This window comes from Silurus meridionalis, chromosome 9 (assembly GCF_014805685.1).
Source record: "Silurus meridionalis isolate SWU-2019-XX chromosome 9, ASM1480568v1, whole genome shotgun sequence".
NCBI classification, from domain to species: Eukaryota; Metazoa; Chordata; class Actinopteri; order Siluriformes; family Siluridae; genus Silurus; species Silurus meridionalis.
Window position 1 is genome coordinate 9,165,759 of NC_060892.1, and position 24,754 is coordinate 9,190,512.

The 24,754-nt window shown below is 36.3% G+C and overlaps 1 protein-coding gene across 1 annotated transcript; it reads left to right on the forward strand.

Moving 5' to 3' along the window:
* The first annotated feature begins 288 nt into the window (after positions 1–288).
* LOC124390852 (cortexin domain-containing 1) lies at positions 289–22,267 on the forward strand. Its single transcript, XM_046856923.1, has 3 exons — positions 289–437; positions 19,718–19,970; positions 21,223–22,267. The coding sequence occupies exon 2, from the start codon at positions 19,778–19,780 to the stop codon at positions 19,955–19,957; it is 180 nt and encodes a 59-aa protein (XP_046712879.1). The 5' UTR covers positions 289–437; positions 19,718–19,777; the 3' UTR covers positions 19,958–19,970; positions 21,223–22,267.
* Positions 22,268–24,754: the final 2,487 nt, after the last annotated feature.

A 24,754-nucleotide genomic window follows, 5' to 3' on the forward strand; every position in this document is an offset into this window, starting at 1 on the left:
GAAAAGGACAAGCCTTTTGATGTGATGCAATATTTTAAAAGTCATAAGATGTCGTATTTTGTATGTTATGTACAGTATGGTGTGTATGTGAGTAAGAATCTGTATCTGTCTGCAAGTGGCTGCACATCCTATTGGGCCATTACTCTGTGTGTGTGTGTGTGTGTGTGTGTGTGTGTGTGTGTGTGTGTGTGGACTTTCTGCCTTTACCAACCAATCTGCTCTGACTTGCTCTCTTGCTCTCTGTCTCTCATTCTCCTACACGGACACACACACACACACACACACACACACACACACACACACACACACAGAGTCTCTAGCTAATGCAGTAAGACCAGGAGCTGGATGCTGCAGCAGCAAAAGCCTCCCGATCGTAGCCGAAAAACAGCAGGGACTCCGTCTCTCCCCACTTTCCACTCTACAGGATGTGAGAACAGGTAAGACACTATGTTCCTCTCCTCACTCAGCACTTCATGCCTCTGGAAAATATAGACCATGGAACATAAACACTCTATGCATTGCCATCATGAATGTCCCAAATGGAAAGTGGAAAAAAAGATGTGCCTGTTGGTGTTTTGACTTGGAAGAGAATTTGTCATTGTCATTTTATGCTTGATCTCTATGCTGTGCTGCTCAGAATATAACCCAAGCAAATATACAGCTGTTGTGAGCAAGTGGCAAAAGTTCCAGCTAGGCTGCTTGGTCTTTTAAATAGTCAATTGTCCACATGTATGTCCACATTAGACATGCTGTATATGTCATTTTCGTCAGGTTTGTACTGATGCTTTCAGGCTTGTGTTATTAATAATCCATCAACCTGCAATTCTTCTAGTTTTTTTTTTTAGAGATTTACAAGATACTGTATATGCTTTAAATTAGAGCACAGAGGGTTGATTTATTATTAATAAAGACATTTATGACAGAATAATAAATAACTTTGAAATATAACGAGTTATTGTGTGCATTATGAAGTTGACAGAATATTCAAAGTGTTAATTTATATCTAAAAAAATTAGACTAATTAATGAGATTCTTTGTCTTGTTAGCAAATCGGGCAAGTTTTATTTTTGGAGAGGATGCAAAAGTTGTTGTTTATATATTTTTTTATTTTTTATTTTTTTATTTCAATCTACCATCACAGCATCAATAATTTCAGAACTATCTATCTATCTATCTATCTATCTATCTATCTATCTATCTATCTATCTATCTATCTATCTATCTATCTATCTATCTATCTATCTATCTATCCATCCATCCATCCATCCATCCATCCATCTATCCATCCATCCATCCATCCATCCATCTAGTTGGTGAAAAGTTTGTTTGTTAATGTATTTGTTTACTTTTAAAATAACGTAATAATTAATTATAAAAAACAGATAAATAAACAAAAGCTTTAAGAATAAATACTTTTTTAAAAGCTAATAAATAACAATTTATTAATTAGTAATAAATAAATAGTATAATATAAGCAAGCAAATCATTCATGCATTCATTTACTTATTTTATTTACAACAAACAAACAAGCTATAAACATTCAATGATTAAATACATCTCAACCCAGAAATCTCTTACATTTAAAAGAGCAGCATACATGCTGTTATGATACAGGGTGGGAATGCTCTGTGAATGTCTATGTTTATCTACAGTTAAATATCATATGGAAATATTTGACTTCATATCTGCTACAGAGTTTGAGTTTTAGATGTTTCTGTAAAACTGGCAGTAAATTAGTGCAGCTTACTGTATAGCTGCTGTAACACAGACATCCTTAACATTACAGTAATCAAAATGACTGATTTATATATTTGATTCATATATTCTGAATTCGTATATAGTCACCTTTTGACCTGTTTGGTAATAAAAAAACATTTCGCAAGTTATTTCTGAATAACACTCTGATAAGAATGGTCTAGCAGGCTAGCAACACTAATAACCGAAGCCTGCAATCGATAACTGGGTTAGGTGATACACTAAATAAGCCATTTTATTAGGAACACCTGTATACGTTCTTTAATCACAATTGTCCTTCAAATAATAAAATCATGTAGAAGCAGTGCAGTGTGTAACATTGCTGATTACAGGCTGAGAGCTTAAGTTGATGATGAAAACATCCACGTTGGGTAAACATGTCATTTTTGTGTCTTGAGCAGAAGCATGGAGTGATGAGAGCAGATAATACCAGTGTCTCGGAAACTGGTGATTTATTGCTATTTTCACACACAAACGTTTGTAACTTTTACAAAGAAAGGCTACGTTTGTAACTCAAATTATTGCTTTTTTCAACCTTGGTGAGGAGAAAAGAATCTCTGGATATATTAAACCTTGAGGCAAATGAGGATTATGTCAGGTTCCAGTCTTTCAGGCAAGAACACAAATCGGAGGCTACAGTGGACACCAATCCTGGACAATCTAGAACACAGTTGCTTGAAGAATTTCTTTTCTGTCTCTCAACATGCTTACAGTTGTGAAGCTGAAGCTCTGGAACTGTTGCTGCAAGACTTGATTCATCGGTGTACAGCTGTTCCTATTGAAGTTGATTAATAATAGTTAATAAAAACACAAAAACAGAAACAACTATGAACTGTACTATTGGTGAAAGTATTAAAGGGTGATGATAGCTAGCTAAAGTTAGCTAGTTGTACAAAATTTACTCTGGTGTTTAAAATCTCAACCTACTCTTTATTTAAAATAATGCAATCCAATAAAATGATTTTGTTTCTAAATTGGAAGATTTGTGAAAAATTACGATGATTTTATTTTATTTTTTCAGAGATACAATAACTCAAATTCTTGGTACTTCTGTCCAGTATACTTTTCTAAATTCATTAATAAGCTACGATTGGTTGATTGGGTGAGTCTTTAAAGAAAGTCTTTTGGACAGATTACTTTATGGAAGTAAGATCAGCCTTCTCAAGATGAGACTGTCCTGACAAAATAATTTATAAGATTTAATCCAGTACGTCCCCCATCAGTCTGACTCTGACAAGTTAATACGATCATTTGTATTCTGAACGACGTCTCTTCTGTGACAAATGTCTCGCTTTGGCAGTTGATAGGGCTGAGTTACCGACACTGTGAGAATGAATTACACAAAAAAGATTTAATCGGCTTTTGTTGACACGGTCAGCTTCCTGTGAATAACAAAGTGGTTCATGTTTTGCTTAGTTTTTTATTTTCTTTTTTTTTTTAAGTGAAATTTAGCACCCACTCCCTCCCCCAGAGATTTAAATAGGAAAATCATTAGGCTTTTTTGTTTGTTTGTTTGTTTACTGTAGCTTTTTTCTTTCCTTGTACCCTTTTCTTCAACCTGCCCTTCAGCACTACTACTTGAATAGACAAAAAGGCAGCAGAGAAAAGCTCAGCTTAACTGTGAAACAGACAAAATCGGTCTTTCCGGGTTTATATTGTTTGTGGCAGGGACAGAGAGAGAGAAAGAGAGAAAGAGAGACACAGAGAGACAAAGCGACAGCTGAAAACAAGCACTGGCAATCTTCTTCTTCTTTCGGCTTCTCTTATTAGGGGTCGCCACAGCGGATCATCCGTCTCCATACTCAGTCCTCTACATCTGCCTCTTTCAAACCAACTACCAGCATGTCTTCCCTCACCACATCCATAAACCTCCTCCTTGGTCTTTCTCTTTTCCTCCTTCCTGGCAGCTCCATCCTCAGCTTTCTCCTACCAATATTCCCCATGTCCCTCCACTGCATATTTCCAAATCATCTCAATCGCGCCTCCCTCACCTTGTTTTCAAAACGTCCTACCTGCGCTGTCCCTCTTATGGCAGAGTTTAGTAAAAAATGTGAATAAAGCCAAGCCTAATGACTTGAGTAATAATCTTCAAAATGAACGTTCATTACAATCATTATTGCCATCCAAGATTTATTTTCTAATAAGTCCATTATTTTTAGTTTCAATAAGATTCTTCAAATTATATTTTTACACTGGTGAACAAAAACTAAAAAATATATTATTTTAGACCTCATAGAAAGTTAAATTTTAAATGCACTTGCAGCTGTGTTCCAAACATTCATGGAACATTCTGGACCAAGTTGCACAACAACAACAACAATAACAACAACAACAGCAGCAGCAGACAATAAAGAATTTCAAGTGAGCTAACATTAGTGATATAAATAAAAAATAATTGCTTTCTCAAAGAAGTCAATCTTATAATCAGTTTTACAGATTTTTACCAAGCCCTATGTCTTTATATAAAGTAATCTAAAGCCAAAACTAAAATAAAAACCAGACAAAGTTCATTCTATGTCATATTTTAAACAGGGAAAAAAAAACAATAGCTTGCAAGATTAGCTTTTTTTTTCAGTAGCCTTTACCTGTCTTTACTTTGCCTTGAATGCAGCAGTATCCCCTGCTTTATCGCTACCTAAAGAGGCTGACGCAGCAGAGCGTTAGTTCTCTTTTAGTCAGTCTAGTTTTCTCACCTCTTCATGTGTATACTTTCTGCTAAATCAGGAGCCGAAACTTCTAAATTTAATGCTAGTACCTCCGGCACTGGCATCGCACTTGTCATGTTACAGATCGTTAACGAACTGTGCTGTGGCAACTATTCAAAAAATGAGAAGGCACTGTCTAACAATTCATTTTTCTTCTTCTTCTACTTTTTGCATATAGTAAGCAGGTGTTCTTAAAAGCACTGATTTTGGGTGACTACTTGGGTCACTACTTTGGAGTTTTACTATCCTTAATACCATCAGGGAAGGGGAATTATGTCAGCTATATATGGTAGAAATGACAATAAACGCTCTTTGACTCTTGACTTGACTCATGGCAAAAAAAGCCTGTATTTGTTCTTCTTCTACTTTCAGCGGATCATCCATCTCCATACAGCTCCGTCCTCTACATCTGCCTCTTTCAAACCAACTACCTGCATGTCTTCCCTCACCACATCCATAAACCTCCCCCTTGGCCTTCCTCTTTTCTTCCTTCCTGGCAGCTTCATCTTCAGCTTTCTCCTCCCGATACACCCCATGTCCCTCCTCTGCACATGTCCAAACTATCTCAATCTCACCTTCCTCACCTTGTCTCCAAAACGTCCACTGTTGACACCAGGTACCTGAACTCCTCCACCTTCTTCACCTCTTCTTCCTTCAACCGCACCACTCCACTGCCCTCCCTCTTATTCACACATGTACTCTGTCTTACTCCTACTGACTTTCATTCCCCTTCTCTCCAGCAAGTACCTCCACCTCTCCAGGCTCTTCTCAACCTGCTCCCTACTCTCACCACAAATGATTTACAATAATTATTGAAAGGGAAAATTGGCACCACATGCTTTGCTGACCTCCATTTATTTGATCAGAGATTCTTTTTGACCTTTGCGAGCTGGAATCGGCGACAAACAGGCAGCTGAACTCAACCTAACTAGTGTTTATTTGAATGCATTTTATTTCACAGAGTCAAGAAAAAATACCTCACAAGGCTTTTTCTTTGTGTCAAGGGAAAAGTGGGCTTTAGCAGCCAGAATCCTTGACTCAGTTGTTCTTCTAATCTAAGACCCATCACTGTATAGAATAAACATCTACTGTATATATGGTACCTAAAATTACAAAATTCTTCGTATTAGGTTCTCTGGTCATCATACATTACTTCTTCAAAATGTTACAAATCTCGCCTTACTGCTTAAATGATGACGATGGTGATGAAGCGCAGTATCATTACTCACTCAACTGGCAGGTCACTACTAGGTGGAGAAAAATGACACCAAATACAATTTGGATGACGGCCCGGTCCAGTCCGGTGTAGCCATTAACTCTGAACTGCACCTTTGGCTGCTGTTCTAAGGCTCAAATTAAATATTGCTTTGCCGATACAAAGAATAACAGTCTGGTAATTGACTTTAGGTGCATCGTGATGAAGAGCTAAATGGATTTTTTTTCCTCTCACTTTGACAGCACCTCTCTGGAGTTCAAAATTCCTAATCACTACTCCTTTGAACACAGAAATTGTTAGAGAGAGAGAGAGAGAGAGAGAGAGAGAGAGAGAGAGAGAGAGAGTGAAAAAAACAAATATGCAATAAAGGCATTTAAGACTTATTTTCTAAGCCTTTTTCCCAGAGCCCAGAGTTTAAAGTAGTAAAGCAGCCCTGAAACACACATTCAATCCACAAACACTACATGAGAAGTGGGGTGTCTGAATTTAGAATTTCATAGTCATTTTCATGCATTTGAGCTACAAAATATCAACACCTCCATTACAATCAGGTAAAAGTTTTAACCAAATAGATTTCATGTTAAAACCAATTATAAAGTATGCACAGTTATAAAAGGGAAGTATTTATAATCACACCAGAGTTTAAAGCAGCCCTGAAACACACATTCAATCCACAAACACTACATGAGAAGTGGGGTGTCTGAATTTAGAATTTCATAGTCATTTTCATGCATTTGAGCTACAAAATATCAACACCTCCATTACAATCAGGTAAAAGTTTTAACCAAATAGATTTCATGTTAAAACCAATTATAAAGTATGCACAGTTATAAAAGGGAAGTATTTATAATCACACTATTCATCCAGATGTCATCCAGAAGAGGATGGGTTTATTTGAGTCTGATTTCTCTCAAGGTTTCTGTATCATAGGCAGCTTTTTCTGTCACAGTCATCTCTGGCTTTCTCATAAGGGATAACCTGTTTCAATATAAAATACACATACTGTAAAGCTGATTTATTTTAAGGAGCTTAAAAGTTCTATAACTTAAAAGCAATATACAAATAAAGTTAATAGAATTTAATATTTTACACTGTGAAGTTTAGGGGACTGCCTTGACTTTCTTTATAGAAATTTCAAGAGGCAATGTTTTTGTTTTTTCTTAATTAGAGGTCAGAAATTTTCAGTTACAAGCTATAATTGAATTGAATAGAGTGTGGCAAATGCCTTACTGACTTTACTGCTGATGAAACAGTACAAAAATAAACAAGCCTCTTTTTGTGTTTACTTGAATTTAATAGAAAGGTGGTTTTCTAACAGCGGGCAAGATTCAACTTTTTTTTTTGGAGTGTGCTTGTGGAGATTTGTGTTCATTCAGCTACAAGGACATTAGTAAAGTCAAGTACTGATGTAGGATAAGGAGGCCTGGGGTGCGGTCAAGCATTTCAATTCATCCCGAAGTTGTTCAGTATTGTTGAGGTCAGAGCTCTGTAGCAGGCCAATCAAGATCTTCCATTCGAAACCAATATCTTCATGGAGCTTACTGTGTGTACTGTACAGGGACCTTGTAATGCTGGTTTAGGTCTTGTAGTTTAAATGAAGAAAAAATTAAATTCTGCCACATCCAAAGACATTGTAAACAACTGTGTGCCTCAAATTTATGTAGTATCAGATTAGGAAAAAAACATATATGGCTGGAAATTCAGGTGTCCCAAATCCTTTGTTCATATAATGTATGTTTAGTAATAAAAAAAACACAACCAACCATTATTAGAGTTATTATTAGAAAATAATATATTTATTATTTCTATAGTGATTCACTTTCACATAGTTATTAGGAATAATTCAGACCAAAATCTGCAACAAAATAATAATCAGTGACTCAAGTTGGCCTATAAATAATGTTACCCCAGACTATATGTATTCTTTCAGTGGAAAGCTCTGATAGTAGAAATGGAAGTTACTATGGATGTAATAGTCAAACATTATTGTACACATGTATATAATGAGCCTCAAATTTAAATAGATTAATTATATTCAGTAAATGGATTTGCTTGGCGGCCTGGCCTTTGTCTAACAGAGAATTTTGAGAAAATGAACTGGAACAGGTTGAAAAAAAGACAACCTATATTAAAGCTGAGCCCATATAATTTACCCATGAGAGCAGTGCTGAATTACAGAAATGAGTATCTCTAATAAGAAGTAAAGCCAAAAAATGTCCACAAAAAATATCTCAGACAATACACAAGAAGTCCATTGCAAGAAATTGCAATTCCATTCTTTTATGGAAGGTAAGAGGAACCAAAATAAATCCACATAGACTTAGGGAACACATGCAACACAGAGAACTTCATCTCTGGACTGAACCATGGACCCTAGAGCTGTGAGTCATGAATGTATTACCATATGGTGTATTTAAATTATTAAAAATTGTGTCATATTTACTGGCACTGTCAGCAGAGTCCCACATACTTGCAGTAGAGCTTGGTGGTGAGCACTATACATTCATTATGCCAAAACCTCCTTCATTTGTCCAGATTCAGATTATTTATAAGAAGGACTAGTCAGTTAGGATTGAAGGAATGTGGACAATTCTTTTAAATGGCTTCTAGATGTGAAATTTGTCTATTATTGAGGCAGAAGTCACATATGAGAGTGTTTATGAGATTCTGAAATGCTCAAAAGCGGTGAAATAATTTTTGCCATCATAACATTTCAAAAGCATTCAAACCTACATTTGACTTTATTTTAAACTATAATAATAATATAATTACATAAAAATAAAAAAAACTACTGGAAAGTAGTGTAGTGCTGCCACAACTTTTAATTCTAAATGTTGAGTAATGTTGCTCATGGTGAGAATGAGAAAGAAACCATAGATTTTGATCAAAAAGAAAATAAGGAAGAGCTGGTAGCAATTTTTTCTCAAATAAAAAAAAATCTAATTAGGTATCCAGGACCACCAGGAGATTTCTATTGGTCAGGGGTCCATTTGGCCAGGATTGTAATTCTAGCTTGTACAATTCAAGACTACATATATATCCTTTTTCTTTTTGAAATCCCTAAAATGTGGCAAAAACCCAACAACTCAGTTTTCAGTGTTTTTATGTGAGCATGATAAAGTATGTATTTAAAATCAGTGGCATCAGAGTGTGAACCAGCATAAAGCCATCACAGTTTTAGATCTGTGTGGGGACTCTTTTATCATGGTTGCAGACCAGGTTGTTACAATGTGGTCTGCAATTTCTAATTCAATTACACATTAGTAATTTCATTTCTCTTTAGTTTCTTATTACACCCTCATGTGGAGGTGGCAGAATATGATACACTCTGTACCAAGTGTAACATTAAGCAGTAGTTATACCTCCTCTACAAGCCATATTTACGGTATGAGTATGTAAAATGTACTCAATTTTTTTTCCATTTTAAACCTCCTGGTCAACTACAAACCTGTTCAAGATACAGAGTGATGAACGCTCTTTTGACAGATAGAAAATGTATCAAAAATTATAATTCTTTTTTCATAGAGAGTGGTAGAATATTTCTATCCATTTTCTGTACTGTTTGCATGGGAGCCAGGGAAGAAGACAGGGTAGAGACTTGATAGAGTCAGATGCACAATCAACAAACAATCAGCTTCTAACTCGTGTATTTGGACTGTGGGATGAATCTAGAATGCCAGGAGGAAACACCGAAAGCATGGGGTAAAACAAACAAACAAACATTTACGACCCCAATTTCGAAAAAGTTGTGACACTGCATAATATGTAAATAAAAAAGAATGCAATGATTTGCAAATTTCAAAAACCCATATTTTATTTACAATAGAAACATTTATTTTATTTTTATTTTAACTTTATTTACATATAAAATATATTAAATGTTTAACTTGAGAAAATATACTATTTAAAGGGAAAAAATAAGCATCAGCATTCTTCTACCGATATACCCCGTGTCCCTTCTCCACATATGTCCAAACCATCTCAATCTCGCCTCCCTCACATTGTCTCCAAAACGTCTTACATGTGCTGTCCCTCTAATAAACTCATTTCTAATTCTATCCATCCTCGTCACTCCCAACTAAAACCGTAACATCTTCAGCTCTGCTACCTCCAGCGCCACCTCCTGTCTTTTACTCATTGCCACTGTCTCTAATTCATACAACATCGCAGGTCTCACCACAGTCCTATAAACTTTCCTTTTCACTCTTACAGATACTCTTCTATCACAAATCACTCCTGCGTCTAAAAATACTCCCTCCATCTTCTCAACACACTCTCCTCACTAGTCAACACATTTCCATCTCCATCCTTTATTGCTCTAACTTGTAGCACCTTCCCAGCTCGGTCACGCTGTTTGGCCAATCGGTACAAATCCTTTTCCCCTTCCTTAGTGTCCAACTTTACATACAGCTCCTCATGTGCCTTTTCCTTGGCTTTTGCCGCATCTCCTTGTACTCCTGCCTACTTTTCTCATCTCTCTGTCTATCCCACTTCTGTTTTGCCAACCTCTTTCTCCTTATGCTCTCCTGCACTTCCTCATTCCACCAACTGTCTCCTTGTCTTCCTTTCTATTTCCAGATGTCACACCAAGTACCTTTCTAACTGTCTCCCTTATCACTTCTGCAGTAGTTTCCCAATCATCCAGCGCCTCTTCACCACCGAGCCCCTGTCTGACCTCTTCCCTGAACCTCACACTACAGTCTTCATCCTTCAGTTTCCACCATCTTATTTTTCTTTTATTCCTCACTCTTCTCCTCTTCTTAATCATCTCCAAAACCATCATACAGACCACCATCTGATGCTGTCTAGCTACACTGCCCCCTGCCAACACCTACAGTCTCCAATCTCCTTCAGGTTTCATCTCCTACATAGAACATAGTCCACCTGTGTGCACCTTCCTCCACTCTTATATGTCACCCTATGATCCTCCTTCTTCTTAAAATACGTATTTACATATTATTATTCACGTAAATACGTATTATTATTCTTCCTTCAGGATCACCCCTACACCATTTCTCTTTCCATCCACACCATGAAAGAACAGTTTAAACCCACCTCCAATGTTCCTGGCCTTACTCGCTTTCCACTTGGTCTCCTGAACACACAACATCCCTACCGTTCTCCTCGCCATCATACCAGCTACCTGATAGAAAATATCTGCTAGAGTAAAAGGGAAAGTTTATAGGACTGTGGTGAGACATGCGATGTTGTATGGTTTAGAGACAGTGGCATTGACTAAAAGACAGGAGGTGGAGCTGGAGGTAGAAGGTTTTCATTGGGGGTGACGAGGATAGACAGGATTAGAAACGAGTTTATTAATGTGACCACGCATGTAGGACATTTTATAGACAAGGTGAGGGAGGTGAGATTGAGATGGTTTGCACATGTGCAGAGGAGGGACATGAGGTATATCGGTAGAAGAATGCTGAGGATGGAGCCACCAGGAAGGAGGAAAACAGGAAGGCCAAGGAGAAGGTTTATGGATGTGGTGAGGGAAGACATGCAAGTAGGTGATTTGAAAGAGATAGATGTAGAGGACAGAGGGATGTGGAGACAAATTATCTGCTGTGGCGACCCCGATTGGGAGAAGCCGAAAGAAGAAGAAGAAGACACAGTGAGTTATGTGTGTAAATGCTGGGTAGGCCACAAAAGATTTGTTTGTCATTTACAAGGGACAGACTGACTCTTACAGTAAACAGACACCAGAAGTACTTATTGTAATGAATTCTTGCGGTGAGGGATTTGTGTTCTGCTTTTCTGGGATGCGTTTTAATTTTTAACAGAACAGAGAAATGACAAAGAATGTATGAGGAAAGAAAAAAAAAAAAGAAAAGGAGTACAAATCCTCCTTTTCTTTTTTTTTCTTTCTTCATACATTCTTTCTGATGTATTTCTCAGGGGAGCGCAAACATCCAAACAAATGGAACTCGTCCAATTTTTGTAGGTCTCTGGATTCCATCTGGAGGTACTGTGTCTGTGTGTGTGTGTGTGTGTGTGTGTGTGTGTGTGTGTGTGTGTGTGTGTTTGTGTGTGAGGGGGTAAGATGTCCTGAAGTGGCTTAAGCCTCTGTGTTCTCTTCAGACTCCATCTTTGACAGATGGGCCGTAATGAAAGAAATGATCAGCTACTTACTACACTTACACACACACAATGTAATCCCCCATTCACTCTCTCTCTCTCTCTCTCTCTCTCTCTCTCTCTCTCTCACACACACACACACACACACACACACACACACACACACACACACACACAAGTTTTAATATTACTGTGAGGACTTTCAACTGATGTACTATGTAATACATTTAATTAATTGTAAATCCAAATTCTAATTCGTACTTTAACCTCATTAACCAAACAAAACCTTTTGGCTCTGCAACTTTTATAATATATAAAAAGCCATCACAGACATTGTGCCTCACACATTCATTAAGGTTTGTCTGTATTTTAAATTACAAAACACCAAAAAGTGTGTTATTAACCTCACATTCAAATGCTTTAGTTCTTATTGTTTCACAAGCAACCCCAAACTTCACCTGACCATTCACGCTCGTTCATGAAGTTCCTTACTTTCTCTTGCACCCACATGCACTATTACCCTCTCCCCTTTTTTATCTCTCCTAATCTTTTTCACTTTCTCACCGCTTTGTACACCTACACATTCACACACTCACACTCTTCACACACTCTCACATTCCCAAGTATACGTACGGCAGCACACCGTTATCTTTTGAGACAGCCTTGACCCTTCCAGAACTCCGTTTGTGATTGGGCCGTTATTCACAAGAGGCAATTATGAAAACAGTGAAGGTGTCACATATTAATACAGCTTAAATGATAAGAAACATAGGAGAAACGTAAATCTCCTTCAGCAGCAAAAGCAGAACTGCTGACTCATATTTTCTCTCTGTTCTGTCAAAACCTGGTGGTTAAAACAGATTTAAAAAATAATAAAAATAAAAATGGGCCAAGCCCAGAATGGCAACTAGGAAGCTTTTTACAAATCACTTGTCAGAATATGAAGAGAATGAAATAAATACTCCTGACACTCCACTGTGTCACATTTTGCTTATTTTTTTGGTTTGGAAAAAAATGTGTACAGTCTTAGTCCTGAATATAGTACTACATATAGTACCTTTTGTAGATATAGTTCAAATCATGATTAAAATGTTTGCTTTAAAATTGAAATATATTGGCTCAATATATTTTTTTACTACTTATGAATTGTTTGAAGCTCATTAACACTACATGAAACAACAATGGCTCTGGAATAACCTTTCCACAAGTTTAACCTCAAGTCTATTAATATTAATTCTGACCAGTGATATGCTTTCAGGTACTTAAAATATTATCATCAACTTCAAGTATGTGTTTTTTGAACATCCCATTCCACATTTAGTCTCCAGTCTGGTAAGGATGTAGGGTAAGGAGTCAACATTTCAATTCTTCCTAAGGATGATCAGTAGGGTTGAGGTCAAAGTTCGGCCAAAAGTCTTCAGGATCATCTATAGTTAATTGATCACGTTGATTAACCAGTAATCAATGTAAATATAGATAGATTATTTCAACTACTAATCTTTTGAAAGTCATGTATAAGAGAAACAGCTCTAAATGCCATGCAGCAACGTCTTGGATTAGTTCATTGTTTCGAATTTGCAACCATACAAGTATCCACCGGAAGCCAGATATTTAGCAATAACATATGTTTTGGTTACTAATTAGGAATGGTATTTCTCAGGTCATATCCTTACAAGCATAATTTGATTAGAAAATGATCAAACCCTCATCCTGTGCTTGGGGAATTTCTGGTATATTTTTGGAGGTCAACTGAAATATTTTAAATACACAAAAGCTGCAACACTTTTTGCTTAATGTAACCCTGTATTCACTTGTAGTGTTGTTACATGCAGAACTACAAGGGCTTGATCAAATGCAATTCAAAGTTAGAAGGAACAAATTGATAATCAGTAATACATTCCAAAATATCTATAGTTAAAAAGCACTCTAAACATAAAACTGAATTGAATTAAGTTATATAGTTACAATTCCAAATTAATATGTTTGAATAGATGTGATCAGGTTAATAAAAGAAATGCAGATTTTCATTTTCATTTTGACCTTTTTTGTATTCCACATTTTAATTGTGTTTTTTAATTCAGTACAGACAATCCTGACTCCTAGGTGAGTTTATATCATAGAGCAAAACTGTGTTACAGTTACAAATTGAAAACACACATAAGGAGAAATACATTTGGAATGTCTCAGTGTTTTTTTGTTTGTCTTGTGAAAAAGTCTTTACAGAAACAACCTGCTGTTCATTGCTCTAAATCAGGCAGTTATCATGAACAGCACCAATTAAGTGGTAATAAACTCTCAAGGGCAAGTACATGCAGTGGAAAGAGTAAAAAAATGCAGCTACTGTTACTCATTAGGAACATTTCTCAAGTAAAACTACTTGAGCAATTATTTTACAAATTACAGGTTTTAACTGATACAATAATCCAAACTGTAACATATCTTAGGAAGTAGACATTATGGTTTAATACATGCCTGGCTAATTGTTAGCAGATTTTGTGTGAAAGATTTTAGCCTGCACAGAATCCTCACTTCAGACTAACAAAAACATTTTATCGTAACAGCAAATGGGTTTGAGTTTAAAGCAACTCTGGACCTCTGGTGTTTAAAAAGCACATATGAATGAGCTTGTGAGGTGTCCACAAAACATCAGTGTAACCATATAGTGTTATAACTAAACCAGAGATTATGTTTTCTTTCTTAGACGTTGCTGCTGCTAAATAAACAGCTAGTGTCTAAAGACTTTGGCTTTATTCTGATGGCTTGAAACTGAATTATGTCAGATTTGCACATACTTTTTTTTTTTTTTTTAACTGGCTTACAATTTTCCTGAATGAAAAGCATTATGAATATTTTACTTAAACATTTCAATTAAAAGTGAACCATATATGGTAATGTAAGTTAAGAAAAAGAATTTATTTTTTACACAGTATAATAGCTTTGTTTTTTTTTTATTTTGCATTAAAGAAAATCTAATCTGATTCTCAGCCTGAGTTTCATGCTAAAGCTGTTAAGTCCATTATGAATAGGGCTCTTGGCTTGAGTTTGTTCAGAGAATAAAGGTTTCCTGCTTCATTTTTTTTTGTGAACTCTTCATTAAATTGCTAATGGCATCACCAAGGTTACTGTTGCCATGAGCACTTAGGATTGTGACCTTTTGCGAGAGACAGAGCTCTATTTTTTTTTTTGAAAAAAATCCCCAAACCTGCTGACACAAGAGTGTCTTGTTCCCTAAAGAGGTTTTTAAAACACAAGCAGTGACACCTTATTGAAGCTGAATGATTTGCTACCAGCCCTGAGGGGCTAGGTTTAAACAGTTCAGCTGTGACAGTACGCATAGTAAAGGAGAAATAAGGACACGATGCCAATGGCAGTGTCTATGCAAAAGGAGAAGGTTGCTAGGATCCCCAAGGTGTAAAAAACAAAAGCAGACCAAGTAAATAAGGACAAATTGTGCTGGACAGTAAAGCAGGATTAGAGGAAACATTTTAATTGCCTTTTTTTCTATCTATAAGTATTTTTTTTATTATTATTATAACTAGCCTCCAATTTTTTTCCAAGCAAGCACAAATGAATCAAAAGTTAACTTTTTAGATGTCTTTTGGCAATAAGTATTGGACATTTGTAGTATATGATTTTATCAGCATTTGCTTTCCCTTGAATGTTTTCTTAATTCATATGGAAATCATTTTTAAACATCATGTGAATTTCACCAGGGAATAACAAGTAGAAATAAAAAAGCCATCATTAGAATCCACAAGCAGAATTATGTGTTTTGAATTTCAGGGTGTAGTTTTTCTGCATGATTCTGTGAAACTTTTTTGACACTGTGGTTAAGATTGTGGACTTCTGATTTCGAATCACCAAGCTGCTGCCGCTGTGTCCTTGAGCAAGGCCCTTAATCGAAGTCACTGTGGTTAAGGGCATCTGCCAAAGGACGAACTTTAAATATATTATAATATAATATAATATAGTATTTGACAAAGTTTTCTTGTCGGTGTCATGAAAGCGGTGACAAGGGAAAGCTGATGCAAGTAAATAGTCTTTAATGAAATCAGACAGAATATTTCAGAACAGTATTACACAATCACAGTGGTTAGAGAGAAAGTGGTCATTCAAGTTGGCAAACAGGAAAAATAAATAGGACTAGAATAAAGCATGAAAGTAGATTGGCACTGAGTTGGCATTTGATTTCACAAATTAACCAAATCGCTTGGTAATGTCAGAGAGCAAATATTTAGCAGTTTTTCAGTGAGAGTAGAGTCCTTTTATGTGCATGTGTGTGTGCGTTTGCATATAATTGGAACACCCGTGGTTAATTAGAAAGTGGATTACTATGAGAACTGTAGGTTTTAGAACATGGTAGAACATGGTTTAGGCCATGTTGAATGGTCGTGGTGTCAAGTCAAGTCAAGTCAATTCAAGTACACTAGACTTAATTGTCATTCCAACCATATACACTGCAGTACACAGTGTAACAAAACAACGTTTCCCCAAGACCAAGGTGCTACATCAGACAACATAAATGAACAAAAGAAAAACAAAACAACTCAGAACTATAAACTAACAACACAAAGTGCACATGTGCAACAAGAGACAAAATGAGTCAAGGAGACAGTAGACACAGTAATTGTCGAAAACAGTAACACAGTGTAGTACGGACCAGTACGTTTGCTGGGGGATGGAGTTTGGCTGTACTCTGCTGGTGTTTGCTGGGAGATGGAGTTTGGCTGTTATTTGCTGGTGTTTGCTGGGAGATGCATTTCGAATGTATCCTGCTGGTGTTTGCTGGAAAATTAAGTTTGGCTGTACTTTTTTTGTACGTTTCCTCTTTTTGAGTCTGTCCCTTTTAGATTATGTTTTCTTAAGGAAAGCTAGGAATTCCAGGCTATTGAAAGAACTTAAAAGTGTAGATGCAGCAATGAGGCACTCCAAAGTAGGCATTACAAAAAATGGCACTTGAAACAAGTCAGACTAATGGTTGTAAAAAGGCCATCTGTCCAATGTCTGTCTTCTCTTTCTTTCATCCGTATGGATGAATGGATCAAAAGTGAAAAAAACGATTTCTGTATTAGCTAAGTGGAGTAGCCATATGAAATTCTAATAGGCTGAAGGCTCCGAGCTCAATAGAATGAAATTGAGTTATGTCCTGAGAGGATGGAAATAAAATCCTGCTTGGTGGTAAAGTATCAAATATGGATACAAATTGAAACAGTGGCGGATTCAAGCACTGCTGCATGTGGAGTGATTTCAAATAGCAGCCAGGATTTACTGGGCCATTTTGTTTTTTGCTTACTATCGCCCCTCTGTTGACTGATTACTTGCTATTTGCAGAAATCTCTGAGCACACAGGGCTCCTTTTTCAAAAAGAGATTCTGATGTCAAACTCATGTCATCTGTTTTAATCTACAAATACATTCACTGGTTTTGCAAGCAACCTGATACACTACATAATGTCTACAATTTTACAGAATGTTCTCCAAGGTCTATAAGGGTGTGGATTCAAATCCATGACTCTGCAATGTTTTGTGTGTATGCGAACACAACAAAGTGAATTCAGATCCCTTAAGAGAGACTTAAGTAAGATACTTGTGATACTAAGATCACTTTCAAAGCAATAAATATAATTTATGGATCACTTCATTCAAATTGTGAAACCAAAGTATGCTTTACATTTTAGATGCTTTAAAGATACAGAACTAGAAAGTTACAGTACATACAGTACAGAATAGCTCCAATTATCTAAGCAGAACTTCAACTCAAATAGCTAGGGTCATGTGGTCCTACAACAAGGTCAGCAGTTTTAAGTATTATATTAATTATAATACAATTGTTGCATAATATCCGTGATATGTACAGTACAAAAAATGGGCAAAGGTTTGTAGACACTTGACCATAAAATTCTTATGATTTTTAAACCTCCAATTTCATTTTAGTTCCCATTTCTCCACTTTTCCTGTAGGATGTTCTACAAAATTTTCAAGTATGGTTGTGGTGATTTGTGCTCATTCAGCCAAAAGGGTGTTAGTAATGTCAGGTCCTAATGTAGGGTGACAAGGCATAAGATGTAGTTCCAATTCATTCCAAAGATAATCACTCGGGTTTAAGTCAGAGTTATATAACATGGCACTCAGTTTCCATCAGTCAAACCCATGTAAACCATATTTTCTTTATAATTGTGTAACAAGTGGCTGAAAAAGTCAGGTATTCAAATACTTTTGTAGAATTTATTATGTCAGGAACAATAGTCACTGTAAAAGATTGTTAGTATTCAGTATGTGTGTAATATATGTAGTGTATGCATGCATTTTGTGTACCCCAACCACTCACATCACCCAGTATTAGAATCTGTTGCTCACTGGCATAAGACAAAAGTTTATTTGAATGTTTCAGTATCGAAAATAATTATTTTTACAACTCTTTTTAGCCAATTCACAGCATTTTAGCCAAATAAATGCCCCAAATAAAGCAAACGTTTTTAAATGACATTCAACTACTTTAGTTGACTACTTTAAGTACATCAATTGGTCTTACTTTAAAAGTCCTCACATGTGTCTCAAATTATTATACTCCATTAACAGAGTGAATAGCAATTATCCTAGCTTTTAACTTAAGCCAGAAATACACCATTTTTATTGCTTAACTTTATCAAGACTTAGACACATATGACACTTGTTTCATGTAGTATTTCTCCCTTTAAAGACTTTCACATTTTATAGCTTTACATCCTGCAAAGTAAATAGGCGTAATAAATCTGCAGTAACCAACCCATAATATTGAATTTGGGGTGGGGATCGATATAGTTTGTAATTTAAATTAAGCTGTCTTGAGAAATAGACACTTTTATTATCAACATCATTTCTGGCATATCTCCACAATACTAGTATGTGACATTTAGTTCATTTCTGCGAATGATACATTTCTTAGAGTACCCTTGCTTGAAGTTACTGTGGAGAATTAAACTCAAGAACCATGAAGATGGATATGGATTTTAATTAATATAAATAGTCTGCTGCAATGGCTTAGGGCTACATTTCCCAATAACAGTTTTGCATTCAAGTGTCCATCAGTAAACAGCTGAACAATGAGGGAATGAACAATGAGGGAGCTGAACTATGCTGAATGAACATTTGGGGTCACCTAGATGAGGACAGGATCCCTTACTGTATGTGTCTGGTTTCTCTCAAGCTATAGCTATAGCAAGCTTCAAAAATCCTCTTTGTTTTTTCTCTTTGTGCTAGTATTCACAGACCTTCCATACTGTAGGTTTCAACGTTGTCCATCATCTCTTCAAATTTCCTGACTGTTTCTGGCTTGAGGTGTGTGACCCTGTGGTCTCTGACCCTGAACTATTCTCACTGCAAGAAAACTATACTCCTTCAGCTCTGTTTTCAGCAACCTCAGAGAACTCTGGATAATAACTCACAACTCATGTGTTTCCCAACACATTTCATAACACATGCCAAAAATATCCACATCCAGTTCCAGAACTCTGCTAGGAGCTACTGCTGCTGTTTGAGTCAAAGTAATCCTTCTATACTGTTGCAGTGTCAATAGGCATTTTCAATTTTGTCTATCAAATTGGAACAATATTAATTCTTTTCCCCAACAGGAAATGTATTATACTTGGCAAAATTTCATGTGGAACATTGAAAATGTATGTATTTCATTTTCACCGATTTAATGTCTCATCATAAGGTGTTTGCAGTGATGCCTTCCATCCATCTCTATCAAATACAGTGCACACAAGATAGTGAACAGAACATATTTGAGGCTAAATAGCTTTGGGGCAATATCACAATGCATGCTAACATGTAAGTAGAGACTGATCTGCACTTCATCTATGTTGTTAATAATATTAAAATCTACATGATAAAGACTAACATTTAGAAATATTTCCCTGTTACAATACGAGCGAGATATGTGTCATCTTTTCTGCTTTCTCTTTTCTCTTTCTCTCTCTCAGATAAACAATCAGGATGGTAGCACTGGTCCAGCTCGATGTGGACAAACCAAACTTTAAGAGATGGAAGAGACAACGCCAGACCCCGCATTCGTAGATGTGGACCAGGGCTTGACTCTAGCATGCATTGCTTTCCTCTGCCTGCTGCTGGTGGCCATGATCATCCGCTGTGCCAAAGTCATCATGGACCCATACAGCGCCATCCCCACATCCACCTGGGAGGAGCAACATCTAGACGACTAGCATGACTTTGAAGGTCTGCACACATAGACATTCAGATTATAGGTGCAATTTCTCAACCTCCAGCACTTTTGCAAGCTTTGGTACAAATTATACTTAGAGAAGATGGAAAACAAATGAGGTTATAATATAATATTTTAATTCAAGACAAGACAATGCCTTACAGAAACAGTTGTTTTGGCATATTTGCAATGGATATTCCATAATTTGCCTAAATATGTAAAGACAACAGTATATCTTACAGTGAATAAAGTTACAAATATTTGCTAACAGATTTGCTTTAATGAGAAATCCTATAAACGTTTAGATTAGAACATTTAGAGAACATTCATATGCTTGTTTAAAAGTTAGCATATTAGCAAGGTGAGCTGTTTAAAAAAAACATAAACACGTAATATCTGAAACATGATGCATGTTGTCAGTTGACAGTACATCTAAAAATTATCATGGTTACTCTAAAAAATGTTTAAAATGTTTAAAAAAACTTTTTTTTTTATAGAAGACGGAAAATAGTTAAGTCGCCCATAACTGCAGTCACAGCAAAACTAAAATATTTATTCAAACAAGACCGATTAAATAAAAAAGAAAGTTGATGTTTAAGTGTAAATGATTTATAAATATGAAAATATCTGGTATTACCTGGCAAAATCTCCACATGTTTTCATCCAATCTTCTTTTTCGCTGAATCAGTATTGCTAGTCAGACTTTGTATCAATGATCAGTAGCAGCCAAAGTGTCTGTGAGGAAGTCATCAATCTTGCTGCAAAAGCAAGTGGATTGCGCCCATTTTCTGTAGGAATAAAACCGATTGGTCGTGAGAGCCTGTGGAAATAGATGTGATTGGTGCAGCTTTCTAAGGAGGCAGGCAAGATTGATGGACCTTTTTGAAGGAGCAAAAAAATCATCTAGCCTTCCGAGAGAGCAGGCAGAACTGGTCAAAAAACTTTTGCTGAAACATTGTTCAAAGGTATTTGTGGAAGCAGAAAGTGTTGGTCCAACTCTCTGGTGTAGTGGGTGGGATTGGTTAAGTAAATTTTGCAGAGGTCAGGATTGTAAGAGGAGCATGAGTGACTGGGATTGTCAAGAGATTATGAAGAGTAGTCAAACTTTCTCTATGAGCAGCTGGAATTCTGCACCGGCAGACAATCTTGGTCATGAGCGTCTGAAGGAATATACGGGATTAGAATGAAAAACAGTGCAGACTTTATATGTCTTTGGAACAGTATGCTTTTAAATACCTCAAAATGTTTATTTTCTTTGTCCTCCAGACACACCTGTATCCGGGATGAAAGGTCAGGTTACATAGACTTACTCCAATACTGAAGCACACCAACTAGAAACTCTACAAGCTCTGAAACTACCTACAGCACCGGGACCAGGCAGAACAACCCAACACTGCACAGAGCTGTTCGCAGAACAACATATCAAATACACTTTAGACAATAATCGATGAATGAGATTGAGAACTAGCCTGTGTAACTTATATTTTTGGGGAGACTTTTAGGTTTTGTACACTTTTTGTAAAAATCATGATGGATGGGGTGTGCAAATTTTATGTACACTGTTATGTGAAATGAAGCCTGGCTTGGAGGCATGCTGACAAAGCTGCTCATAACGACTATTCAAAATTGCAATACCCGTTTACAATGATGAGACAAAATACAAGTATGCTAGCTTGAATGCAATTCAGGATGAAGCTTGTGCCGATAATCAACATGCGCAGAATCATTATTTTTCCATTTAGGAGAAGGTCGTCCAGGCAGGACGTTTATCTGTCTTATTGAGAAAGAAGCATTAGTATTCGAAGACAGCACTATATTTTTCTTACTGAAGGCATTACAATTTAAAAAGCAGTGAGCATCTCTGAAGTGGCTTTTTGATTCAAATTCTACTCAATGGGAAAACAGCCTGCAAATCATAAAGTCATTATAGAAAAACATGCAAAAATGTGGTAGGTTCATTATCGGCACATGCCTGTTTAGGATACTCAACCCTATATAAAGCCATTTATCTTGGGTTAAGTGAAATTCCCTTTATTCCTTAATGTGACTGCCTTTCACCACTTCTTAAAGCCAACTTCCATTGCTCCTTCGTTGTCTTGAATCATGTCAGTTAGCGTGTATTTATCTGCAGAGAATTATTGCATGTTATTAAGTGCCTCAGCCAAAATCACAAAGATTGTCTTTAAGCAGCACACAATCAAGAATAATGTGTAGCAGATCAAACAATATTGTCTTGAATGAAAACTGCAACTGTGCTATGTTTATTCAGCCTGCATCTTCTTATGCATAATAAAGTTAACAAGGATTTTAAGGCTCTTTGGTGTCTTTATGATGTGCCATATTGTCCACATAATATACAGTGTTATAAATAAAGAATTCACAACACCCCAAAATTAGCATTTTATATAGTCTGTAATTGAAATGCATTCATTGCTAGTTTAACATTTTAATTAGCAAAAATAGACTGTTGGATCCGAAAGTCTATGAAGTCAAGTAAAAACTTCTAGTTTGCATTTTTTTTTTCTGACTACAATAATTTCCAACACAAAACAGACAACATCAGAAGTAAAAGGTAGAATTTGTTTGTAATATTTGCAAGAATTTCAGAATCTCTTACTATTTGTTAATCGCTTTTTTCATGTCTATGTGTTTTTAAGATCAGATTTTGTACCCTAAAAGGGTCCTGTATGTAAGATTTAATCCCACTTGACCCACCCCCTTTAATATTATGGGATATTCTATAAAATTTCATAAAAAAATAAAATTCCAAATTCAATCCATTATTTTCCAGGCTGTCATGCAAAACAAGTGAAGTACAAGAGTGGTGAATATTCACTGCACAGCTGGATTCAAACACTGAATTAGAAAATATTTGGCATCATCTGCATTGCTTCACATATTCTATTTAAATGACTAATAAGATGCACACAGTGTCATTTAAATCTTTATCTTTTTTTGCCATTTCTGTTTAGTGCAATTTTCATCTGTTTAGTGCATTTTTCATCATTCACTTTCTCTCTGATTTTCACCTCATGTTCTCAAATCATCCCATTGCACACATTTGGATTTCTGTGGAGGATTCAGACTTCAAAGGCAGAGCTCTTCAACAGGATATAGCACTCGATATCTGTCACACTCAGGAATCCTCATTCCCATGGCGAAAAGGGGAAAGTTAATTTGCACAGCTCCACTGGGGCTCTGACATTCCACACTCTTTTCAGGATATATGGCCACGGCTTTAAATATGATATGTGACCGAGGCCAGTGTCGACGAACCTCGATCCCTAATCTAATCAAGACTCCTACCTCTTATGTAGCAGTTGAACTCCAGTGAGAATTCACTTGCTGAAATTAACTGAGGCCTGTTTTCTTTTTCAGTCTGACAGAACCAGAAAATAGACAAAAGGGTCTCTAGTGAAATTAGGGTAGCTTGACATCGCAGCAATTATCTATTACCTGAAATCGTTAGTGATTATTTGTAATTGTAGGTGGTCGTGTCACAATGTGGAGTCAAAACATGAAAAAGTACAGCTGCTATCATTTGTGAGGAACAGCCTCGGTCTTTCTGTAATCAGGGAATCATATTGGAAAATGCATGTCTTTTTTCGTGTTGGAAAGGCACGTATTGAAAAGGCACGTCTTTTTTCTTTGCTATACACTACAGACATTTGGGTTTGAGATCAAGAAACAAATATGAGACAACAGATCAACTTTTATTTGCCAATTTGCTACTTTACCTTTATCTTATCTTATATTTATAGGTCTTTTAATTTAATGCACAATTTTTAAAGCAGCCGATCAGGTTTACTAACATCCTTTAATAAAATCCTGAATCTATAATTTAACATTTACTGTAATTTCCGGACTATAAAGCGCACCCATATATAAGCCGCACTTATTTTGAATTTTACAAATATTTTTATTTCTAACATAAATAAGCCGCAGGTGTCTACACTAATGTACTTTACACAGGCTTTAACCAAAGACACGTTACACACGGTGTAACGGGTGAAATATGTTGCGCTTCTTTTAGGAGCATAGCGGTATTTTGGGAATAGCATGCCACTGCATTCTTACGCTATTACTGCGTGTGTGTAAGACTGAGGATTATGTCCCTATTATTTTCTGATGCTTATTTTTTGACTAACCCTTAATGCTGTTGCCAAGAAAAATAAAAAAGCACGAGTTTTGGAAACCTGTCTGTGCTTATATGGTTTCTGTTGCAACTGGAGTTAGCGCGCTATCCCTTCACCCAGACTCAATGCGCTACAACAGCTTGTATCTAACTAGTAGCCTACCCAGAAAGTAATTGTTCACTGTCTTCCTCCTTCCTTTCACAACTATTTATCTCGGGAGTTTATCTTCTGGCATCGTCGTGCGTTTAAAAATCACCCAATGGAAGTTTTTTCTCCCGATGCCGTGCAGCTCAGAACACAGGTGAGGTGCGTTTTTTCGTTTCCGTTCTGAAATTTAATTGGTCTAATGTTATGGGGTTCAGTTTTTTGGCTTAAAGTTTGTGAAACTGGGAAAAACCCAGGAAAAATTCATAAATTTGCTGTTTCGTTGTTTAAGCAGCGGGGTTCAAAAGGTGGGAAAAAAGTAGCGGCTTATAGTCCGAAAAATACGGTTTAATATAATGTTGAATGATGTTGGTGGGAAAATTTTATTTTTTCAAAGCTTTCAACAACCTTGGAAAGAAAATAGAATTAATATCGCTTGTTGCACATCTTTTCCAACACTGCAACACCCTTTCTGGCTATTCATATATATATATATATATATATATATATATATATAT